Below are 21,600 nucleotides of genomic sequence, written 5' to 3'. Positions count from 1 at the left end.
CGGCTTTAATTTCAGAGTAATCAAGTTTGGTTTATTGTAGATTTATGTGTTTAAATCTCAGAATATTCAAGATTTTTTCTTGTTATATTACAGCTTCAATCTCCGAATATTCAAGTTTCTATCATGCAAATTTTTACAACTTTAATTACAGAGAATAATCAAATTTGCTTTCTCGTAAATTTCTGTGTTTAATCTCAGAATATTTAAGTGTTTTTCTTGTAAATTTCCACTTTCATCTCATAAATTCTGACTTTTTTTCCCTGAATATTACCCAACCTCTGTAATTTTATTTATTTTTTAACAGTCAGTTGTAAAAGTGAGAATATAACAATGAGTTAAATAAAGAGGAGAAGGATGAACCTCAGAATCAGGACGTCCTGTTCGCCTCCACTGAACATCTGGGTCACCTCTGTGCTCTTAACTTCTAGAAAAAACTTTCTAGTCTCAGCCACAGCTTCAGACTTCCTGATTCCTTACTCATGTTTCACCAAAAAGGACGGAGCTTTTTTTCAGGAGCCGCGACTATTTTTAATCTTCAGGTTTTTTCAGAGACGTGCCGTTTGTTTTTAGCAGCAGACGTTCTGTCATCTCGCTTCTGTCGCACAACGCTCTCTCCCTCCCGCGGCGTCACGTCGGCATGCAAACTAACCCAACCCTTCATTATGGTGGTGAGGGCCGTAACCGTAGCAACAGAGGGCCAACGGGATCACGTGCAGGTGACCTTTGAAACCCAGGGCTTCACGGAGAGAGGTCGCAGATGTTGAATTCTGGGTAATAATTTGGATGGAGGGCCGGCTCGGACACGACGGGGGCTGTTGTTGTGTTTTTGTTCGTCTGAATGTGTTTTTACGCTAAAAAGGCAAGCTGAGGCGAGCTGAGGCGCTCCTTCGCCTCCAGCTATCAGCCCACAGAGATTAATGTTGTTGACACGGACAAATAAAAAGTGTATTTGCTGAAACTTTGACTAAACAACAGAGTACTGCTTCCTCTCCTCGCTCCGGTTTGTCACATAGCTCATTAGTTTCTGTGGCTTTACTCCAAGAGGACTTTGACCCGAGTTAATCCGGCTCTCTTTAACACTTCTCTTAAATGTTCAAATGACACAGGAATACTTGTTTTCAGCCGTTGCCAGTGTTTTACAGCTCTGAACCTTGTACTCCTGCCTGCTAGTTTCTCGTAATGTTGCTGATTTGGATAGTTTGGGATGTGTTTTTAATATAATACCGAGTACACACTATAGCTGCAGCTGTTGGTTGTGTTCATAGTTGAATATTTTAGGATTGCTAATCCTGAAAATCTGTTAAATTCAATTGTTTTATTGCCATATGTACAGATAAATACAAGTTTCACCGCAATAGAGTCTTGCTTTGCTCTTTTGTCTTTCAGGATTTAAAAAATGGTTCAATAGCAAAAGAAAGGAGATAAATAAACATATACAGTAGCTATACATGGTATAATGGAGTAATTGGATATGGAAATAATAAATTATTGGTTATAGCCATTATTTTAGTAGTAGTATTCAGTCATTATACATAACATACACTTTTGGTTTAACCACAAACAGCCTTTACATTGCTTTCTTCAAACACACCAGACTCTATTCACAAAAAACATAATTTTAGCACGCAGAATGCAGGAGTAGCAGGTCTAACACTGCCTAGACTGATGAGTCTGCTTGCATTATGTGTTACACAAATACAGTGTTGGCTCCATATTAACCACTTTAAAACACCAAATTCACACAATAACACAAACACAAAAGACAGCAGTGTACTAGCAACTACATTGTAAAATTGCTGTTTTTGTCAATGGAGCCTGGTGGGATTGAACTGAGCTTTACATGTGTTTTACATGTTGATGTTTGATTAGTGGGATCTCTTGGTGGCCATATTGGGGGAGTCTTGGCACCAGTGTGTGTAAAAAGCTATAAATAAGCGATTTAATCAGGATTGGGTCGGTACTGTATTGTGGATTTGCGTCAGGACTTTGAATTCATGTTTCCTCTGAACATTTCTAACATTAGAGCCGTCACATCCACATCACAGCAGTCTTTTCGTTCAGATATCTCTCGGCTATATTTAGCAGCTCGGTGCACCGCCGGCTCTCCACCGGACCTCCACACATGGCTGCTGCGAGATCTGTTATGCAACTGCACGTCCTCCACATTGGACATGTTCAGGAGAAACCAGTTTTCTAGGTTGAGGAGTTTTCTTTGCTGCGTAAACACAGAGGATGTGTGTAGTTCCCCCCCCTCAAGATGCCTTTGGCTAATAAGCTGATGCTGCTCTGGTTCTTTGATGCTCGTCGTCCTCTGACTGTCTGGTGTTTTAAGTGTCTCAGCGGAGCCGAACGCTTCCTCTCTTTCTTTTTCGGGCGTCTGCGTGATGTCCTCGTCTCTGTCAGGCCTGTTGGATAATCTGCTGCGAGGAAGTGACCGCATAGAGGGCAGAATACCAAGATCATGAGAAAACAGGACAGTATCACAGTCGGGGCAGGAAACAAGCTTTTAACTTTAAAAACTCACGAGCCACTTTCAGTATCTCATCCGTTAAAGCGACAAAGGAAACTCCCATGATGTCAGCCACATTTGGGGCTTATCAGAAAGTCAGACTGCTGTTCTTTGTCTCATACGGCTTTACTTAAACTAATATTACTGGTATAGAAACAACAAAATGAAACAAAAACACAGGACCAGGTTATAGACATTATCCCACAGCCTGTAGTCTTTGGGTCCACTGGTCCAAGGTGGGCAGGTGAGGCCTAAACCACTTTATTGTGATCATTTTAAACACAAGAGCTCAGACCAGATATAACCACGTCCTTAAAAAAAGGACTAGAACCAATTGATGTGGTTTAAATGGTTCAACTATTTCCCTTTTATCTTCTCCCAGTAGACTTTGAGTTTGGGTCAACCCCCAAAATGTTGGAAAAATCCCCCGTTTCTCCACATCCTGTCCACCTGAGAGCGGCAGATTTACCTCTTTTAGCTCAGAAACTGGCAGATAATGTAAATGTCTGTTGGACAGAATCACACAGAGCTGAATTATTAGGAGCATCAAGTTAGCGTTGCTGCTTCAGAGCTAAGTCTGCAGAAATATGGGAGCGTTACAGATCCAGGGGTTAAATTGGGATTTGGTTTTTGGAGCATCACTGATGCTGCCTGCCTGGACAGCCGCCATGGGCTAATTTAACATTTAGGTGGAGGTGCTGAGTTTGTTCTTATTGGTTTAAACAGAATAAATAGACGTGGCAAAAGAAATAAAAGAAAACAGCTGTGCAGCATTCAAATGTTGATATTTAAATGTGAATGTCAGCGGGTACAGCCCTATTTGTTGTTGTTGTTGTTGCCAGCGTTGCCGGAGACGTGTACAGCTTTAGGTAATGACGTGGTTCACAGCGAGGTGGTTTTATGGATGTAGAACTGGAAACAGTGTTGGAGGTCTGTTATAAATGTACCCAGATTTACTGCATCGTTGGGCCCATAGAGAATGGCGCACTAGCATCTTGGGTCTGCAGAGGTGGCTAACTTCCTGTTAGCCCTCCGCTAACTTGAATGGGGATAAAATGGTTTAATTGTTCGTCTCTTCTAGACTTTCCAAATGTTATCAGACTGAATGGATCAAATTCTGATGGTGAAACGATTCATTTCACGAGTTTCAACTCAGAAAAAATGATTCCCAGATGTTCCCAAAGTCTGTTTGGGCCCAACAACGTCACATGATGGACGCCATTGTTGTCATTGTACCGTTCGGCCACTATGTAAAACTGGCTTCACAGCCTGGCGCTCTTCCTGGGGGGTTGGGTGGATTCAGGAGGTTTTCAGTGAACGTGGACAGTCAGGCTGCAGGAGGTCACATGATCAATGCTGTCACACATTTACTGAAAGATGGAGGAGGGGAACACACTGAGGAGGCACATTTGTGCTGAAAAGATATTAAAAAGTACACTTTGCACATTATGGGACGGTTTAAAGTGGCCCACTAGCACCAGGACCAGAGCTGGGTTTGTGTTGGTGTAAACGGGGCCTCAGTTATCTCCTCCTGACCGCTGAAGAGTTGAACCTAGTAATGGATGACTTGTTGAAGCTGTAAAGGCAGAGAGGCGCAGAGCTGCTGCTGCTTCGACCTTTGTGTCGGCGCTACCCGTCCGCCTGCAGTCACAAAGATTACACAGTGAAAAGAAGCACGACTTAAAACCTCCTCATTACGTTCAGTATTCAGAGAGGGGATCCTTAATGCGCTGCAGAGGATGAGGATTTAAGACTCTTTGTGTAATGTACAACTTTTTAGCTGCTTATGACAGTTTATTGGTGTCACACTTCGCCTCGGGGATGATGACTCTTGTCAATCTTTAAACTCCATCACAGGGAGTTTGTAAAAGATCAGCACTTCAGAAAATTCCTCTGAGTTGCTGAAATCATCAAAAATGAAGCTCCAACCTGGTCACACAAGAGACGCTGGTGATCTTTGAGGTTGATATCGACTTATTAAAGATGATTTGATGAAAATTGACGGTAAAATGTGAACAGTCAGCTCCTTAGGAAATCAAATTATCATGAATAATAATTGAAAATACAAACTTTTAGTGTTTTTGGATGCAAACACTTGTGCATTTAAATAGTTTTTAATAGCGCGGTGTGTGCGTTTATATCTGTGTGTGTGTGTTGGGAGGATCAGATTAATTTCTGCTTCAGTGAAAGGAATCGCCTGCTAATCTTCTGATCCTTTAACACGCCCTGTTCTGGCCAGTTTGCGCTGTGGGTGGGGCAGCAGCTGATCAAACCCTGATCAAAAAAAATGAATCATGAGTCATGGCTTTTAAAGAAACCACGATCCTGGGACAAAAAGGAGGTTCGTAAACATCCTCATTGTCAGATTGTTTGTCTACTGCCTCACATTTCCTGCTGCAGCTGCTGCTTCACGTTAAAAGCATCGGTAAAGCACTTGGTGGCTTTTATTGTGAAGGGGCCACAGGAAACGGGACGTATTGGTCACTGAGGATCGCGCTGACAGATTGTTTATCAAAAATGCTTCTAAAAAAACAAGACTACTTGCAGCATGAAATCAGATTGAAGCAGCATCTCATTGTGGACTAACTTCTTAATTAAAACAACACTAGTTTGTTTGGCTGCACTGGAAACAAATAGACCCTCCCTCTACTGTTCGATGAGTGTTTGCTGATGTTTTAAGCTGCTCTTACTTCCTCCCCCCAATCGCTATGGTAACCACAGGTTTTATTTTTCCAAATCAACCCCGCGTGAAATCAGGTCGTGGCATCGACGACACTAGTTTGTTTGGCTGCACTGGAAACAAATTCGCCTGCTGTTGTTTTGTTGAACGAGTGTTTGCTACAGTTTTGAATCGCTCTTATCGCAGTTACCGTGGTAACCACAGGTGTATTTATTTATTTGTTTATTTTCAAATGAACTTTGGAGGATCTCAGGTGGAAATTTGACTTTTAGAGATTTTATTTTAATGTCAAAAACTGAATCGGAAAAAGATCGAAGATTCGTTTTTTTTAAGCAGATTTTTCACCACAAACCTGATTTTGTAGGCTGCTGATAGGCCGTAACTCACAAGCAGAAATAACACTGAATGGTTATGAAAGTATTTACTGAAATAAGGACTCTTAAGAAATAATTTCTCTTAAATGACGCTGCGGTGATGTAAGCTTGAGCGGTTCAGGAGAAGATCATCTTACATTTTAAACCACGCTACACATTTAGATGTTAATGTTCTCTGCGCCCACTTTGCCATTTCTGGAAATGTCACGATGCAGTTGTGTGGGAGACGGAGGAAGAGAGCGTGAGGCCTGTTAACAGAAGACAGAATCAATATGAAAGCTGGTGTTTGGATAACAAACATGTCGGACATCAGCTGGACAAAGTTCAGGTTCTTCAGCCCCCATCGGAGGAAGGAGACGTCTTTTTCTGCATAATTAGAGAGTGAATGATAAAATGAAGCTGATGTTTATTATCCACCAGTGAGGCACATAATATAAGACAAGCTGAACAACTCAGTTATGTACTGAAGTGTCATTAGACTCAATGATTTTACTGCTTCATTGCAGATGAGACCAATATATGAACACGTTTGTATTATTAACTGATAATGTTTTATCATACTAGTATTTTATTTATATATTTGTGTATTTTGTACTTGTGAATTTCCCTTTTAGCTAATAACGTTTACGTTAATCGGAATTTGGTAAATATATCAAGAAAAATAAGAAAAAAATGGTTTTATTAACTATATTTGACAGTTTTGTTGCGTGTTGATATTATTATTCTGTATAATCTTATAATAATCAACTCTATGTGTAACATTTCATATTTAGTTTTGTTAAAGGTTCACTGTTTATTCACTGTTGATCATTTTGATTTAATAAGTTAGTTGTAATATTGATTGCCAGGTAACGACCCAATGCACCAAAAATTAGATCAAATATGAATATTGGCCTTTTTATCATCAAAATCAACAACAAAATCAATTTTCTCACGATTTTAAGCTTTAAAAAAGTCACAGGACGCAGAAACACCAACAGATTCAGGTTTTTATGATATAAGACAGAGAAAAGCAGCAAATCCACACGTCTGAGAGGGAATTTATGAAGTTTCTACATCAAAGATAAGAATTACTAATGAATCGATCAGTTAATGTGCTGCACTTAAATCTCGACAAATCTAATTTAACAGTTAAATGTTAGGCCGCCGCTCTGTTCTTGTCAAACTGCCCTCTGGGTTCCTGTCCCTGAACTCATCACAGGCTCTCTGCTCGTCATGTGACCCGGCTGAGCGGTGGTGACAGTGAGGCCTCAGTGAGCGACGACACCGATCCAACAATCGGCCGTCTGTCCGGCCGGCGGCGGAGGAGTGGGGTCGGCGTGCATAACTGCGGGCCGATTCACACGGCGCTTCCTCTGTCCTCCGTGCTCTCAGAGGAACAGCTGCTGCAGCTCGAGCACCCGAACGCAGCACGGTTTGTTTTCGTCGCGGCCCTCTATGTTCTCATCCAGGCCGCGTGCTCTGCTTTAAAGGGATTAAAGGGACAGTCCGCCCTGACACACTTCGACGCTGCTGCGAAGGGATGTGGCTTCTCTTCCTGTTTGTTTGCTGATGATTTGACTCGTTTACAACATGACGACGTTTCAGAAACACACGGAGGAGGAAACTTTGTTGTTTTTTTACATCCCAAAGACGACACGTACGTCGTCCTCTGTGGCTCTGAGGACGTTTGTAGAGTCTGAGAAAATAACAGGACGTCTTCGAGTTAGATAGAAATACTTTATTGATCCCCGGAGGGAAATTCTGGTGTTACAGTGGCAGCGTAGAAAGTTAAAGGGACCATGAGTACAAACACATAAGCAAAAAAATACCAGATCAACAATAAGAATTAGCAAGAAAAGATTTGCAAGGTAAATAAATAAGTAAAAGAAAGGTACAAAATGTAATATACACTTTGAAAAGTACCAAATGAACACTGCAGTGTAAAATAAATTGTAAATTTATATAAATAAAATGTACTGGAAGTGTAAAGTGACAAACCGTAGTGCAAGTTTAACTTTGCTGTTGAGACTCGATCTCCTCGACTCTGTTTTTAAATATATTTTATTGAATACAGTAAAAACACACAACACAAAAGACCATATAACCTCACAAAGAATTACAGAGAAGGAAGAAAAAAGTAAATAATAAAGAGACTAAATGAGATTAGTATTGACAGGATCCCGTCAGTAATTCAGCTTATTATAACACACCACACAGATGTAGCACGAGATTTCCCCTAATCGATCACTTAAATGGGATTGAAATGCCCTGATAAGTCTGTGACACTGATTTCACACCAACATCTTCTGTATTATTGCCTGTTTTTCATTCTGTCTTTACACGTTTTGTCGTTATCTGTTCCATGCAGTCGATTTGTTGTCTTATAACACTTATAATGCTCATAATCAGTTACTTCTATGTGACGCCAGACGATATGAATTAACACATAAGAAGTATTAAAGATCTGTCTGGAAAAGTCTGTTCCACACAGGGAAAGTCAGGGAATTTAATAAATTATTGGTACAAGCTGAAAATTAGGGAATTTTGTGCATCTTATTTAAAGAAAATAACATTTTATTCACCAAAATGTGTCATAACATCAGGATGTTTGTGGATTTTTACGGTAGCTGATTGGTTTTCGTCCCATTTCTCCTCCGTGACTCCTCCTGTCAAAAGTCAGCAGAAAAGTTTAAATTACAGGAGTTTTGGTGACAAACTGGTCATGTTAGAGGACAAGTAGGTGACAGAGACGCTGAAGAGCCTGAGGTCGCTGATCTGATGTGGGTTTAAGATGAAAATGATGGTTTGGTCACGTTTCATTTATAGGTCATGGACATTCAGCCCTTCAGACATGGACAGTCATGGAAAAGTCAGCGAATGTACCATTTGACTTGGAGTGGGAGCCCTGATTAGATTCCTGCAGTGATTTAAAGCCCAGTCCCAGGTGAGACAGGTGGAACCAGGACGTTCTGACGTGCAGATGATCAGATGTTCACGTTGACCTTGGTGTTTACAGCTGTTGGTTTGTTTCTGACAAACTGGTGTGAACAAATGAACCAGACCAGAAGTGAGACTACAACTATTTTGTTCCCGTCGACTGAACCAAACGAGCCCCGAGGCCGCCGCTTCACCCCCCCGCCCCACTTTATTTACAGCTCTGATGTTCAGTAATGGATGTAAAACAGGCTCTGGTTGGCCTTTTTTAAAGTGTCGCTGTGAGGTGAAGTCAGGAGCAAAGAAAACAGAAATAATCCCCTTCCTTCGCTTTGACTCGGCTCTAAATAACCGGCAGCGAACTCGGCCTGCCGGGGATCAAACGCACTCTGAGAGGATGAATCGGACATTGTTCCCGTCGTGGGAACATTTACATGAACTTGATGCTCGTCGTACTCGCGTTCACGCCTGCTTGGCTTCAGCTGCTGCCTTTCTCTGTGCACCTTCACATACAGACCGCCACAATAAAAGCCCCTCATACCAGACCTCAGTGATTTATACTTAACCTCCGAGGAACCCACTTACCTGCTGTTATACAGGTGTGCTTGACAACATGTAGAAGCTTTGAGATGATTTGCATAGCTGATGTAGCTCGGGTCGTCTTTTAGCTCCTCAGTGTCTGTGTGGTAGTAAGATAAGATAAATCTGCTGTTACAGCAGCTCACAGCACACAGTTAAAGAAATAGAAAATTAAATAAACATAATATATACAGAAGAAAGCCATGATGTACACAGAATACAATAATTACAAAGAAACAGCAACAGGGTGGGATGGGATGGAAACATGATGTGGATTATTGCACAGTTATATAATAATATTAATAATAATAAAGTGCATAAGGTGGTGGTTCTGCTTGTGATTGGTAGTGAAGTGAAAACCAGCAGTAAAAGTTTGCATATGGAGTTTAGAGGAGGGGTTGGACAGCGGACTTTGCCCCTGATATGGAAAACAGATCAAATAAAAGTGATATATATAAATTTCAACATGAAACACACAGATAATATTGACAACTTAAGTAAGTGAATGCATTTTAAGGCTTCTGTTGGTTAGTTTTGTTACCAGGGAATCTGCTGATCGTTGTCTAGATTAGTAGATGAATGCTTCAGACTTAGACTTTTACTTTATTAACCCCCCCCATAGGGGGAAATGTACATGATACAGCAGCAACAGAGGCAAAACAACAGTAGAAAAGAAGCACTAGTAAATAAATATAGGTCATCACAGCGATATCTGACTCTTGAGTGGAAACATTTGGACGATGAGAAGTTTATATATTTGGAAAAGCTTTTAAAAAGAGGCTTAAGTCTACTGATCAATACCTTTTGTCCATTCCCACAACATCACACCCTTTTCTGAGAGCGGCTCAGGTTTCACAGCAAAGCACCAACAGCCAGCAGCCATTTAAAGTAGAATCAGGTTGAATATGTAAACGCTGGGACGCAGAGAGAAACACTGCACCTGTTTGTTACGGCAGGTGTGTGTCACCGTTCTTCTCTGTGAAAGTGGCCTCATGCTCACAAAGCTGAAGGAGTGTTTGCACATCAGGTAAATCCTGGTTTACTTCTGAAAGCTGGAGTCAAACTCAGCTGCTTTAATTAAATTCATTGTGCTCGGTCGACTGTTTTCTTTCACGGAAGGAAAAAGAACTTATTCATCCAGTTTATTTCTCCTGATTTAATGTGTTCACTCCCCTTTTCCTCCAATGCTGAGTCTTAAAACCAATTTGGTGATGCTCTCATTAGCATAATGCCTCCGTTGGCTGCGTTGGCAGATATTCACCTCTCAGCTCTGTTTGCATCTTTAATTTCTCACCTGACTGAGGATGCTAATGGGAATAATGTTCCAGAGGACGCCGACGGCTCCGTGTTTGTTAGCTGTGAAGCTTTCTGCTGGCAGGATTTTCATATTTAGGCCAGCGGCTGCAAATAGATTCACATTTCAGGTTAAAGCTTTTGGTTAAAAACAAAAAAAAAACCCCACATTAACGTGATGGTGAGTGCTGCGGTCGAGGCTCAGCTCTGCCATTAGCCGTCGGTGCTCCGTGGTTCCACTGCACAGCTGCAGGGTCGGGAGTTTGTCGGCGAAACCAGAAAATTACAGGGTGAAAAACTTCTAAATTTAGCCGCAGCGTCAGTCTGGTGATAAACGCAGCGCTGAAACAGGAAGATTTCTTCAAGCTGAACGGCTCCTTTTTTAGAAATTCTCATTATTGTTTGTGTTAGAATGATGTTTCAAGTGAGAATATTAAAATACAAACATGTTCTGATTAAGATGCACAAACAGCACAAAAGAAGCAGCTCAAGACTTTTATAGTTTATTTATTATAGTTTATTTATAGTTTTATTGTTTGATAGTTTCAAGAATGATCTTAAATACTTTCCCCTTTTTTAACATCACTGTTTTTATGTATTTTATTGTTTTATTGCTCTTATTTATTGGTACATTCATCTTATTATCTTTTGTTTTTAAGACCTGTGTTACTGATGATGTTGTTTTAATTTATTTTTATGAAGCACTGCGTGTATGAAAAGTGCTGCGTAAATAGAAGATCAGGAGTGATCTAATTTCCCAGGGTGCATGAAGGCAGCGTCGTTCAGCCGAACATCATTAACTGGAATAATAATAATAATGATGATAATAATAATGATAATAATAATGATAATAATGATAATAATAATGATAATAATGATAATAACAGCCATAGCTCTTTTTTTATTCCGTCCAGTTTTATTTCCGTCATCTGTACTTCCTGTAATGTTTAGCCTGATTCAGGATGTAGGTGATTGTATTGATCGGAGGAGGATGTTTTTAGTCACACACATGTTCCTGCTTGTGCATTAGGTAATTAGACACATTTTAAGGCTGCTTCTAATGACTATTTCTGCTACTGATTAATCTGACGATTGTTTTTGGATTCATTGATTAATAGTTTGGTCCATGAAACATTAGTAAACGGTGGAAAATGTCCTTCACAGTATCCCAGATCATCAGGTGAGCTCACCGAATCGTCCCAAACCCCAAAAGATCAAATTAATTAGAATGAAAAACCAAGAAAAGCAGCAAATTTTTATATTTGAAAACTTGAAACGAGCAAATTTTGGGAATTTTTGCTTGAAAAAGGACTTAACTGATAAGTTGGTCAACTATTTCTGTCACTAAACCAATCGATAATCAATAATCTTTGCTGCTCTAAGACATTTACTCAGGGATTGAGTACTTGAATACAGTTTTTTGCAGGTTATGACAACATTTATCGCATCTGTTCAGCTTTAAATTATGATAAGTTGCTTTAAATTAAATACTTATATTACAGAAATGATTTCACCTCAACAGATGCAACACTGAAAATGCTGCCTACACGTTAATGCATCAGTAATAATAATAATAATAATAATAATAATGATATTTATTTATGTGACTATAAAATCAGGACTTTTGCTTTGAATTGAACATTTTTAATTCATAAATTCTTGTTTTTACACGAGTGAACACCGACGTATTAAATGATGAACTCATCTAGTTTAACATAATATTGCTTCACATATTATAAAATAATATTTAACAGAAACATTTAACAGTTTAACATCCTGGTCCAAGAGTCCATGACTCTGATGACTCTGTGGCTCAGGTGATATTTTCAGGTAATCGCTGTAATCCACAGTGAGAGTACGTTCGCTCGTCCTCTAATGACTCCTGTTCATATCGCAACGAAACACAGTCTGGTGCTTTATTCACTCTATAGACATTTTACTGCCCTGACAATGAGTTACCAGCAACCTTTGATCTACTTTTACTGTGCTCATCCTACCTGCAGGCCTTTTTCTACGACTTCATCAGGTGAGGATCTCTTCAACTTAAACCATAGCCACAGTCTTTCCTTTACTTTAACTGTTCTGCTTTAAAGGATAACTGGGGTACTTTTAGACCAGGGCCCTGTTATAGATGTTAATGTCTGAGTGACTGGTAGGTAGTAAAAGTGTTGGAACTGGTCCAGTAGATCACCTCAGCCAGCAGACACCAAACGGGCTGCAATGGCTGCAACGTGATCCTTTGGGACAACTGCACCTGATCACAGTAGGTCCACTAAAAGAGCTTGTTTGATCCACTGACAGGCTCAGAGTGTTATTCTAAGTGTGTGACAGCATCATGGAAAGGATCCCTACAGAGAGAGACCTGGAAGATCCTTTTGGTTTAACCACAAACAGCACACACACCAGACTACATTCACTAAAACAGGGATTTTAGAGAACGGGACACAGGAGCTGCTGCTCTGCTGCTGCCTCCATCAGTGAGCAACAATCTAACTGATGATGTTATTGTGTGATTTTGGTGTTTTAAAGAGTCATTTTGGATCCAAACTCACTTGTTAGAATATCAAAGTCACACCAACTAGACTAGCAACTGGTAAGTAAAATCCCTGTTTTAGTGAATGTAGTCTGGTGTGTGTGCTGTTTGTGGTTAAACCAAAAGGATCTTCCAGGTCTCTCTCTGTAGGGATCCTTTCCATGATGCTGTCACACACTTAGAATAACAGAGAGAGGAGATATATCAGACTGTGATACACTCACTGTTGGGTTTTGCCAGTAACCAAAACATAGAATATCATGTTCTAACCCTTTAATCTCAAACAAATGTCTGTAAAGCTCAGTTAGCACCGTGTAGGTCAACGGGGCGACATGTTCCTTCATTTTGATCAACACAACATTTTCTGTAGGGAAATTATAATAATAATAACGACATAAAATAGGTCTTATCTTTTAGAAATAACAGCCCAGTGGAGCAGGAAGTGGGTTCAGTGTGATGAACACAGTGTTTGTTGTCCTTGTGTTTGGACCTTTGAGCTGCAGGGCAGAGTCTCTGACCTCTGTGCTGCGTGACCACACTGTTTCTGCTGCTATCTTACAGCTGAGATGCACATTCAGACTCTTAAAAACCGCGATGAGCACCTGAACCACAGAAGGAATCGATCCTCTGCTCACAGGAGTGACGGCGCCCTGATAAAAGAGTGGATTGTGCTCAGACGTGTAGAGTTTCACGTCTCTAATTGAGTCTGATGATCGTTGAGAGAGAGGCCGAACTGTACGCTGATTATTTCCACTTCCCGTTGGAAGCTCTGTGGTGTTATTGTGTTTTCGGCTTCACCTCGGCGTGCGGATGGTGATCCGGTGACCCCTGCACGCTCACGTGAAATCACAGCCGAGGGTCCTGGTTGGAGTTTTGGTGGGTTTTTTTAGATTTAGCAGCATTTCAGGGATTCGTGATGATTAAACGATAAAGAGGAAGAGCTCTGAGCTCTGAGCTGGAACACTGTGTGCATGTTAACACGCTCTGCTGGGGGCTCGTTGGTCCGGTCTCCTGGTCTGTGGTCTGTGGTCCCTCCAGCTGCCTGCGTTCAGGGAGACCTCAGAGGTGGGAGGTCAGGAAGTACAGTGACGTGGATCAGGTCTCTGTTAAAGATGTGGATCAGGTCTCTTTTAAAGATGTGGATCGGGTCTCCGTGTAAAGATCTCGATCAGGTCTCTTTTAAAGATGTGGATCAGGTCTCCGTGTAAAGATCTCGATCAGGTCTCTTTTAAAGATGTGGATCAGGTCTCCGTGTAAAGATCTCGATCAGGTCTCTTTTAAAGATGTGGATCAGGTCTCTGTATAGACATGGATCAGGTCTGTTTTAAAGATGTGGATCAGGTCTCTATGTAAAGATGTGGATCAGGTCTCCTTTAAAGATGTGGATCAGGTCTCTGTATAGACATGGATCAGGTCTCTGTGTAAAGAGGCGTGGATCAGGTCTCTTTTATAGATGTGGATCAGGTCTCTGTGTACAGACGTGGATCAGGTCTCTGTGTAAAGACCTGGATCAGGTCTCTGTGTAAAGAGGCGTGAATCAGGTCTCATTTAAAGACGTGGATCAGGTCTCTGTGTACAGACGTGGATCGGGTCTCTGTGTAAAGAGGCGTGGATCAGGTCTCATTTAAAGACCTGGATCAGGTCTCTGTGTACAGACGTGGATCAGGTCTCTGTGTACAGACGTGGACCAGGTCTCTGTGTACAGACCTGGACCAGGTCTCTGTGTACAGACCTGGACCAGGTCTCTCCGCTGAAGAAGACTGAGACCATAACCTGAGTATTAATAAATTTTCTCATTGACTTCCATCCAGTCAGACTCCAGTGGCGTCGCCCCCTGCTGGACGTCCTCCTCCTCCTCCGTCAGGCGGATAATCAATTAATTGTTAATCACGTGAAATGGTGAAAAATGCTCATCATAATTTCCCAGAATGCAATTCAACGTCTTTGAAATGCCTCTTTATGGTCAGACCAACATTTGAAAACCCAAAGACGGGAAGAAATCTGCACCCAGAGAACGAATTAATGAGTCATGATCGATTATCAAAATGGTTTCTGATTAATTTGATGTCTCTTCGTACTTTTAGCCGTTTAAACAACGTGAACAAACGAACCCTGAAGTCCAAACAAAGTGTTTTAGCTTCGCTGCGTCTCTCCTGGCCCGAGGCTGTGGCCGTCAGAGGTCGTCCCCGTGGGAACAGGCTCCGGCTCTGTTACAGCATCGCCACGGTAACACCATCAGCTGATGGTTTGACTCAATAACTCTGTAATTGGTTTGTTGGCGGCCACAAAGCCCCAGAGAGATGTGTGGCCGACCACACGGCTACTACTGACAAGTGTGATGTAATACCGCCTTAAATAAAGCACCTTAAAGCTGATGGGAACATTTAAAGTAGAAAAATACTCATTAGACTTTAAGATCTCGTAGTTTTTAGCTGTAGTTCTTTTAATTTATTGACATATTGGACTTTATCAGGGTTAAAAAGTAAGAGATGACACAGTTAGAAAACAAGCAAATATCAAAGAATTAAGATGTTTTTAATCGGAAATCCAGCCGAGCGATTCGCCTCCAGACCGAAAGACGTCACTGCGGAAAATATAATGTTTTACTTGTTTTTATATTTTATTGTTCATCTACAAATCAGTAGATGGGCTCCTTTTCTGGTGTTAAACTGTTAAACTGTGTCCTGTGTGTTAGGCGTCCTCTGCACTGCCTGTCTTTAAAAAAAAAGCTTTATTCTTCTTATTGTCCTGTTGTTTTTATTATTATTTTATCTGTTAAACTCTTAAAACTTATTATGTTTCTTCTTTGTTCTTTTGGTTTTTTTTTTTTACTTTGCTGATTGTGCAGCACTTCTGTTGTGCTTTATCGATAAAGTTGGATTGAATAAACTATGAAAATCCAGTCCAGTCCTGAAGGGGCAGAAAGTCAGTGGGAATAAAGCGGTCACATACTGCTACTGAGCTACTGAGGGCACAGGTGAGAGTGGAGGACGGGCAGGTGAAACAACAGGACTGAATATCAAACTATTGGAGTCAAAAACTCCATTATTTTGCAGTATTTCTGCCGTCCAGTCATACATATCAGAGTTTAGTATCTCAGAAACATCTTTTCAGAAGATTAAAGATTAAAGATAAAACTGTTCCTGCAGCTCAGAGGACACAGTTAAAGAAAGAGAATATTAAATAAACAGAATATATACAGAAAAAAGTAATACAATAATTATAAAGAAACAACAACAGGGTGGGATGGAAACATATGGATTATAGATTATGGATTAACTGGCTCATGCTAGCTTTAACAGTAACTGACTGTATTTGTCACTGTTGCCGCCTGAAATGTGTAGAAATCTGTCACGTGTGTGTTTTATATTTTGTAAAGGGACACTGACAAGTCTTAGGAGTGCATGTCTTCACTGAGCCAAAGCAGATCACACCAACTTTACACTGCAGTGTTTCTCATTTACACTGAAAAAGTCTGAAAGGTCGTGCACGTTCACTGATCAGTCAAACACATAATGTAGATGATGAGACTGGAACGGCACCAAAAACGAGTAAGGAAATAAATGACAGAGGCCTCCTCCTCTCCTTTAGTGCTGGAAACATTCAGCTTTCATGTCAAATGAAGGAAAAACCCTGACAGACTGGAGAAAACATCGTGTGTGTGTGTGTGTGTCATGTTTTCCAGAGCCCTCAGAGCGGTGCGATGGAGGATGGGAAGCCGGTGTGGGCGCCCCACCCAACGGACGGGTTCCAGCTGGGAACTATAGTGGACATCGGAGCCGACAGCCTCACCATCGAGCCTCTCAAACAGCGGGGGAAGGTGAGCGGGCGCCAAACGCACCGACACTAAAGTCCTGCTGAAGGATTCCTGCAAAGCTGCTGTCGTCTTTTCTGGAAAAGTTAAAAGTTAAATGAAGAAATGTGGCTCATGAATTGTGGAGCCACTGGTCCCACATGTAGCTTCTTCCTACTTTTCTAGTGTTGCAGGATTTTGTTTTGTCCTTTTGAACAAATGTTTCACCTTCATTCTCGACCGCCAGCATTTTTTTTTGTGCCTGTTTTGGTGCAAAAAGTCGAGCTGCGACCGTCGCTGAGTCACAGAGACATGAAGCACAGTCTCATATCATTCACTCCCCCGAGGACATCATCATCCCTTATGTCCTCTGTGAAGAAGAGAAACATGCTCCAGGACTCGGCTGAGAATCAGCAGGTGTTTTACGTCCTCCTCGGAACAGGAAGTGCTAACGGCTAATTCAGTTTGATGGAGCTGACGTCAAATAATCAAATATAAGCTAAGAAACTGAACAGCTTCCATCAACTATTACAGGATCGTTCACTTCTGGTGCCTTTAATGTTTTTCTTGAGATTACATTAGTTATGAATTGGCACTATATAGATAAAGATTGATTGATTGGTTGGTGTTTATCTCTCTGGTGCTGTTCGAGGTTTCTTCCTGTTAAAGGGGAGTTTTTCTTTATTAATGTGTGAATTCTTGAATCCTTATTGTTAAACGCTTGAATCGCTGGATCCAGACCTGCTCTGTATGGAAAGTGTCTTGAGATAATATAAAGAAATAAACATTGATTGGTTGATTGATGATATTGGCTCTCGAATAGGCCTGCAGCTGCTGCGTGTCTTGTTTTAGCTGAGCTGTCACAGCGGTGCGATTATTTTTATTGGTGTTAGATACAAGTTCATCGTTATAATCTGGAATATTTTCACTTAAATAAAACCCTGTTTAGTGAGCCGACAGAGTGACTGAACCGTTACTACGGCTGAACAGAGAAAATATTGACGACCACAAAGAAACAAATTCGACGTTTAAATCAAATGAAGACAAAGTGAGAAAACCGTGTCGCTACAAGTGAAAAGTGTGGAGTCAGAAACCGTCTAGGCTACATTAGCGTAGCATAACACACCTGAGTCTCTGACCGAGCTGTTAGCGGCTGTGTTGCATTGTGGGAAATGTAGGCACCGGCTTTTCAGGTGTGAATGTAATTTAAAAACAGATGATATCTCCGGGTTTGCTGCAACAGTTCTTTTTGTTTTGTCCATCAGGAGTACTGGCTGCTCTTAAAGTAGAAATGTAAGGTTGCTGCGTCAGAAGTGATAAACTCAGTCCTGTTCAGACAGATTCACTGTGGTCCATCCTGGATCTCTCTCAGCTTTAATTTCCTGCCCAACCCTCTTCCGATCAGCATCGACCTGCAGCAGCGTGTTAATGATTGAACGTGTCCCCTCGCCTCACGTGGGAGAGGCCACAGCTCTGGAGGCGATAAAGCTTCGCTCACTCAATGATTCACCTCCGGATCCTGCAGGTCTTAATGTGCTCGAGCACAGAATGAATCAGCGGCATCTCCAGTCAAGTGGCTCTTCACAGAGACGCTAACAGGCTTTCCTTGACGTCCCCCCCCCCCCCACCCCCGAGTTTTCTGTTAATTCACTTTCCTGCTGGACGAGGTGCCGCATCGGTCCTCGGCAAAGCTTTTAATGTGCCCGTCGCCGCGGTAACTCCTAAAGCTTCGCGTCCGTCTGGCTAATCTTTTTTTCCCAGAAGGCCTCTGTGACTGAGTGCACCTTTTTTTGAAAGAGCCTCCGCGCTAATTCTGTGTGCCGTCGGCCCATAAAACACAAGACTGTCAGAGTTTAATGGGAACACGGACGTCGTGTTTGTGTCCATCACATTTAAAGTTTTCCCAAGTTCTCTAATTCTCTTTATCCACCTTAAAAGCTCTCTATTTACACTTACTGTCGACGTGTAACGCTACAGGTTTACAGCACCAGTGCACAGGTTTTATAGCCCTCTACATGATCACCCTCTCAGACTATTTACTCCACCTGTTTAACAGTTACTGCGACTCTGATCTTTGCACTTCATACAAATGACAGTAATCCTCTGATTTCAGTGTCAATCAATCATCCTCTGGTGGCTGTGAAGAAGTTTGTGGCTTGCTAAACCAGACGTGAAACGTGTTACGGCGTCATTAAGCAGTAAGGACAGGTTACAAAGGTGGTGATCAATGAGCGTATTGGAGCAACAGACGGGCTTTAATATTGATTTTTGACATTATTTATCACCGAGAGTGGAAAACCATCCATTTAAGCTGCTTGGGTTTGATTCCCAACAGGTAAAATGGACTTAACGTGCGCACAAGATGATATAAATATAAGCTTGTGGGACAGCAAAATATCAAAATGTCCAAACACACCAGACTGCATTGAGAAAAACAGTAATTTTAGCTCTCAGAACACAGGAGCTGCTAGTTTAGTTGCTGTGACTTTGGTGTTAAAGGAAATAGACTAACAATAAAAGGAAGCTCTGTCTTAAAGGGTGACTTTGGTGCTTTTAAACCTGAGCTCTATTTGTAAGGTCAAGGTTTTGAAATCCTGAAATCTGCAGCTGGAAATTATTATGTCACTTTCTTCAAAGCCACCAGACTCCATTGAAAAAAACAGTGATTTTAGTAAGTATCAGTCATAACCACCAAATATAATGTCATGAATAAAATTCTCCAAAGACAAATCTCCTCCTGCTCCTGCTGGCTAGTGAACTGCTCAAACTTTTTTCTGGAAAAATGAAAACATAGGCTCTTATTTTGTGGGGAATCGTACCTGTGGACGGACATTTAGAGTAACAGAAAAGAAACAGACTTCTTGCTGATGGTCCTGATTGTATTATGTACATCATTTGGAGGCATCAGTGTTATATTGAGACTTAACCAATGCTGGAGAGCAAACCTGCACCACATTGTGGCCCTGGGGTTGCAAAGTCTCAGAGAACCAGGGTTACAGGTGGTTAATTAGCCTGTCTTACCTTAAATATCTGTTCATATTACATTTCCCCCTAGAAGACGACTGAAATCTGCAAACTACAGGCTACTTAAGATGCCCAGTGTAATAATAACTGAACTGACAGCCTCATCTCCGTCTTTAAACCTTTGTGAAACTGAGCTAAACACCTCTGAGATCCAGAGACGCTGCGGGACATGACAGCCATCCATTGTGACTGATAGTATGACAGGCTGTCGCGCTCTCCGTCTCTCTCTCTCTCTCTCTCTCTCTCTCTCTCTCTCTCGACATCCATCACAGGAGGTCTGCCAGCAAGTGAACACGTCGTCAGACACTGGCACCAACTGGCTGCAGCAGGACAGACTGGACATTGTTCACACTGTTACAGGCCTCCGCTGCAGCCCGGAAACTCCCTGTGAGAACAGATCTGACGGGTGCCAGCTTCCATGTTTCCAAAGCAGCGATCGCAGCGCACAAACATTGTTTTCCTTCCTTTTAACTGTGACAGTGGTAGTCAAGCGAAGGGCGTTATTACTGAGACGCTGCACACCAGGCTGTCTGCTGCCCTCGACAAACTCCACCTATAAAACCCCTTCAAGTTAAAGGGGGAGGCGGTTCGGTCGGACCACTTCCTGGGAGACGAAACCCAAAGCCAAAAGGAATCTGATCATGTGACCACCAGTCACACACACCAGCATCAATGTAAAGGGGCCATGTTTAGCCACGTGGATCTGAGGTGCAAATCTGAGGATCCTAACGTGTGAAAACCTGCATGTGACTTCAGTTTGAATGCAATGTTGCCATGACAACCCGAGAGAGCTGTCGGTGTGAAAAAAAACCCAACTTGAGTCAATACTAGACTGAAGGACGACTGGAAGCATCGATGGAGAGGAGGTCAAACAACCAAGCTGCACTTTAAGAATCATTAACGTGTAGCTGAGATTCTTATCAGTTAAAACTGACTGCGGTGGAGACTCCGCAGCATGATGCGTGCTCCAGACACGCCGCTAAACAGGGGGATACAATGGCTGCAAAGTAATTTGTAAATTAGTTATTCTAAGTGTGTGACAGCATCATGGAAAGGATCCCTACAGAGAGAGACCTGGAAGATCCTTTTGGTTTAACCACAAACAGCACACACACCAGACTACATTAAAAAAAAAACAATAATTTTGCCTCGCTGAACACAGGAGTTGCTGCTTTACTGCTGCCTCAATCAAAACATCAAAATCACACAAAGTTCTGTGTTCTGTGAGGTAAAATAACTGTTTTTGTCAGTGGAGTCTGGTGCTTCATGGGGATCGATATGATGTGTTTCAGGTTACACCAGCCAGTCCCATGTTCTGTGAAGTAAACTTAGTGTTTTAGTGAATGTAGTCTGGTGTGTGTGCTGTTTGTGGTTAAACCAAAAGGATCTTCCAGGTCTCTCTCTGTAGGGATAGGCCGAGTGTGGGGCAGTTAGCCTAGCTTAGCATAAAGACTGGGAGCAGAGGGAACCAGCTAGCCTTCAGCTACCAACACCTGTAAAGCTCACTGATCAGTGGATTATCTTGCTTGTTCAATCTGCAGAGAGCCAGAAACGTTACTGCAGCCTGTTTGTGGTTTTAGGGGCAGTTAGGGAGCTATTAGTGGACCATTGTCTTTGAGACCTACTGGCAAATTGTCTGAGTTGTCGCTTGTGACTCAGAGTTTCATCTGAGTTCTTCTTCGTTCTGAAAACCCAGTGGCTACCTTTTTAAAGAGGAAAACTAAAAGTGCTCTGACTGCTTTGGAAAATGATCAGAAATTCTGTTTATATGCACAATTCAGGGTTGTTGGCACGAGTTAGCTAACCGTCGTCACTACATCGGCACCTTGATAGTAAACCCACTGTGATGCATGTAAAGGTTTTCACTTTGGCCAACAAATCTGTACTACAGTCCTGAAA

The 21,600-nt window shown here is 41.8% G+C and overlaps 1 protein-coding gene across 3 annotated transcripts in view; it reads left to right on the top strand.

Moving 5' to 3' along the window:
• Positions 1 to 21,600, top strand: part of myo6a (myosin VIa) — a 132,397-nt gene that overhangs the window by 4,226 nt on the left and 106,571 nt on the right. For 2 of the 3 annotated variants that reach the window (XM_070849045.1, XM_070849047.1), the window contains exon 2: positions 16,570 to 16,704. In XM_070849045.1, coding sequence (XP_070705146.1) covers positions 16,588 to 16,704 — 117 coding nt within the window. In that variant the 5' untranslated portion in view covers positions 16,570 to 16,587. The remainder of the gene's footprint in view (positions 1 to 16,569; positions 16,705 to 21,600) is intronic. The other variant, XM_070849046.1, reaches the window with a different exon arrangement.

Source organism: Pempheris klunzingeri, chromosome 18, assembly GCF_042242105.1.
Source record: "Pempheris klunzingeri isolate RE-2024b chromosome 18, fPemKlu1.hap1, whole genome shotgun sequence".
Classification (NCBI taxonomy): Eukaryota; Metazoa; Chordata; class Actinopteri; order Acropomatiformes; family Pempheridae; genus Pempheris; species Pempheris klunzingeri.
The sequence above is the reverse complement of the archived record's forward strand: the minus strand, read 5'-3'. Positions and strand labels throughout refer to the sequence as shown.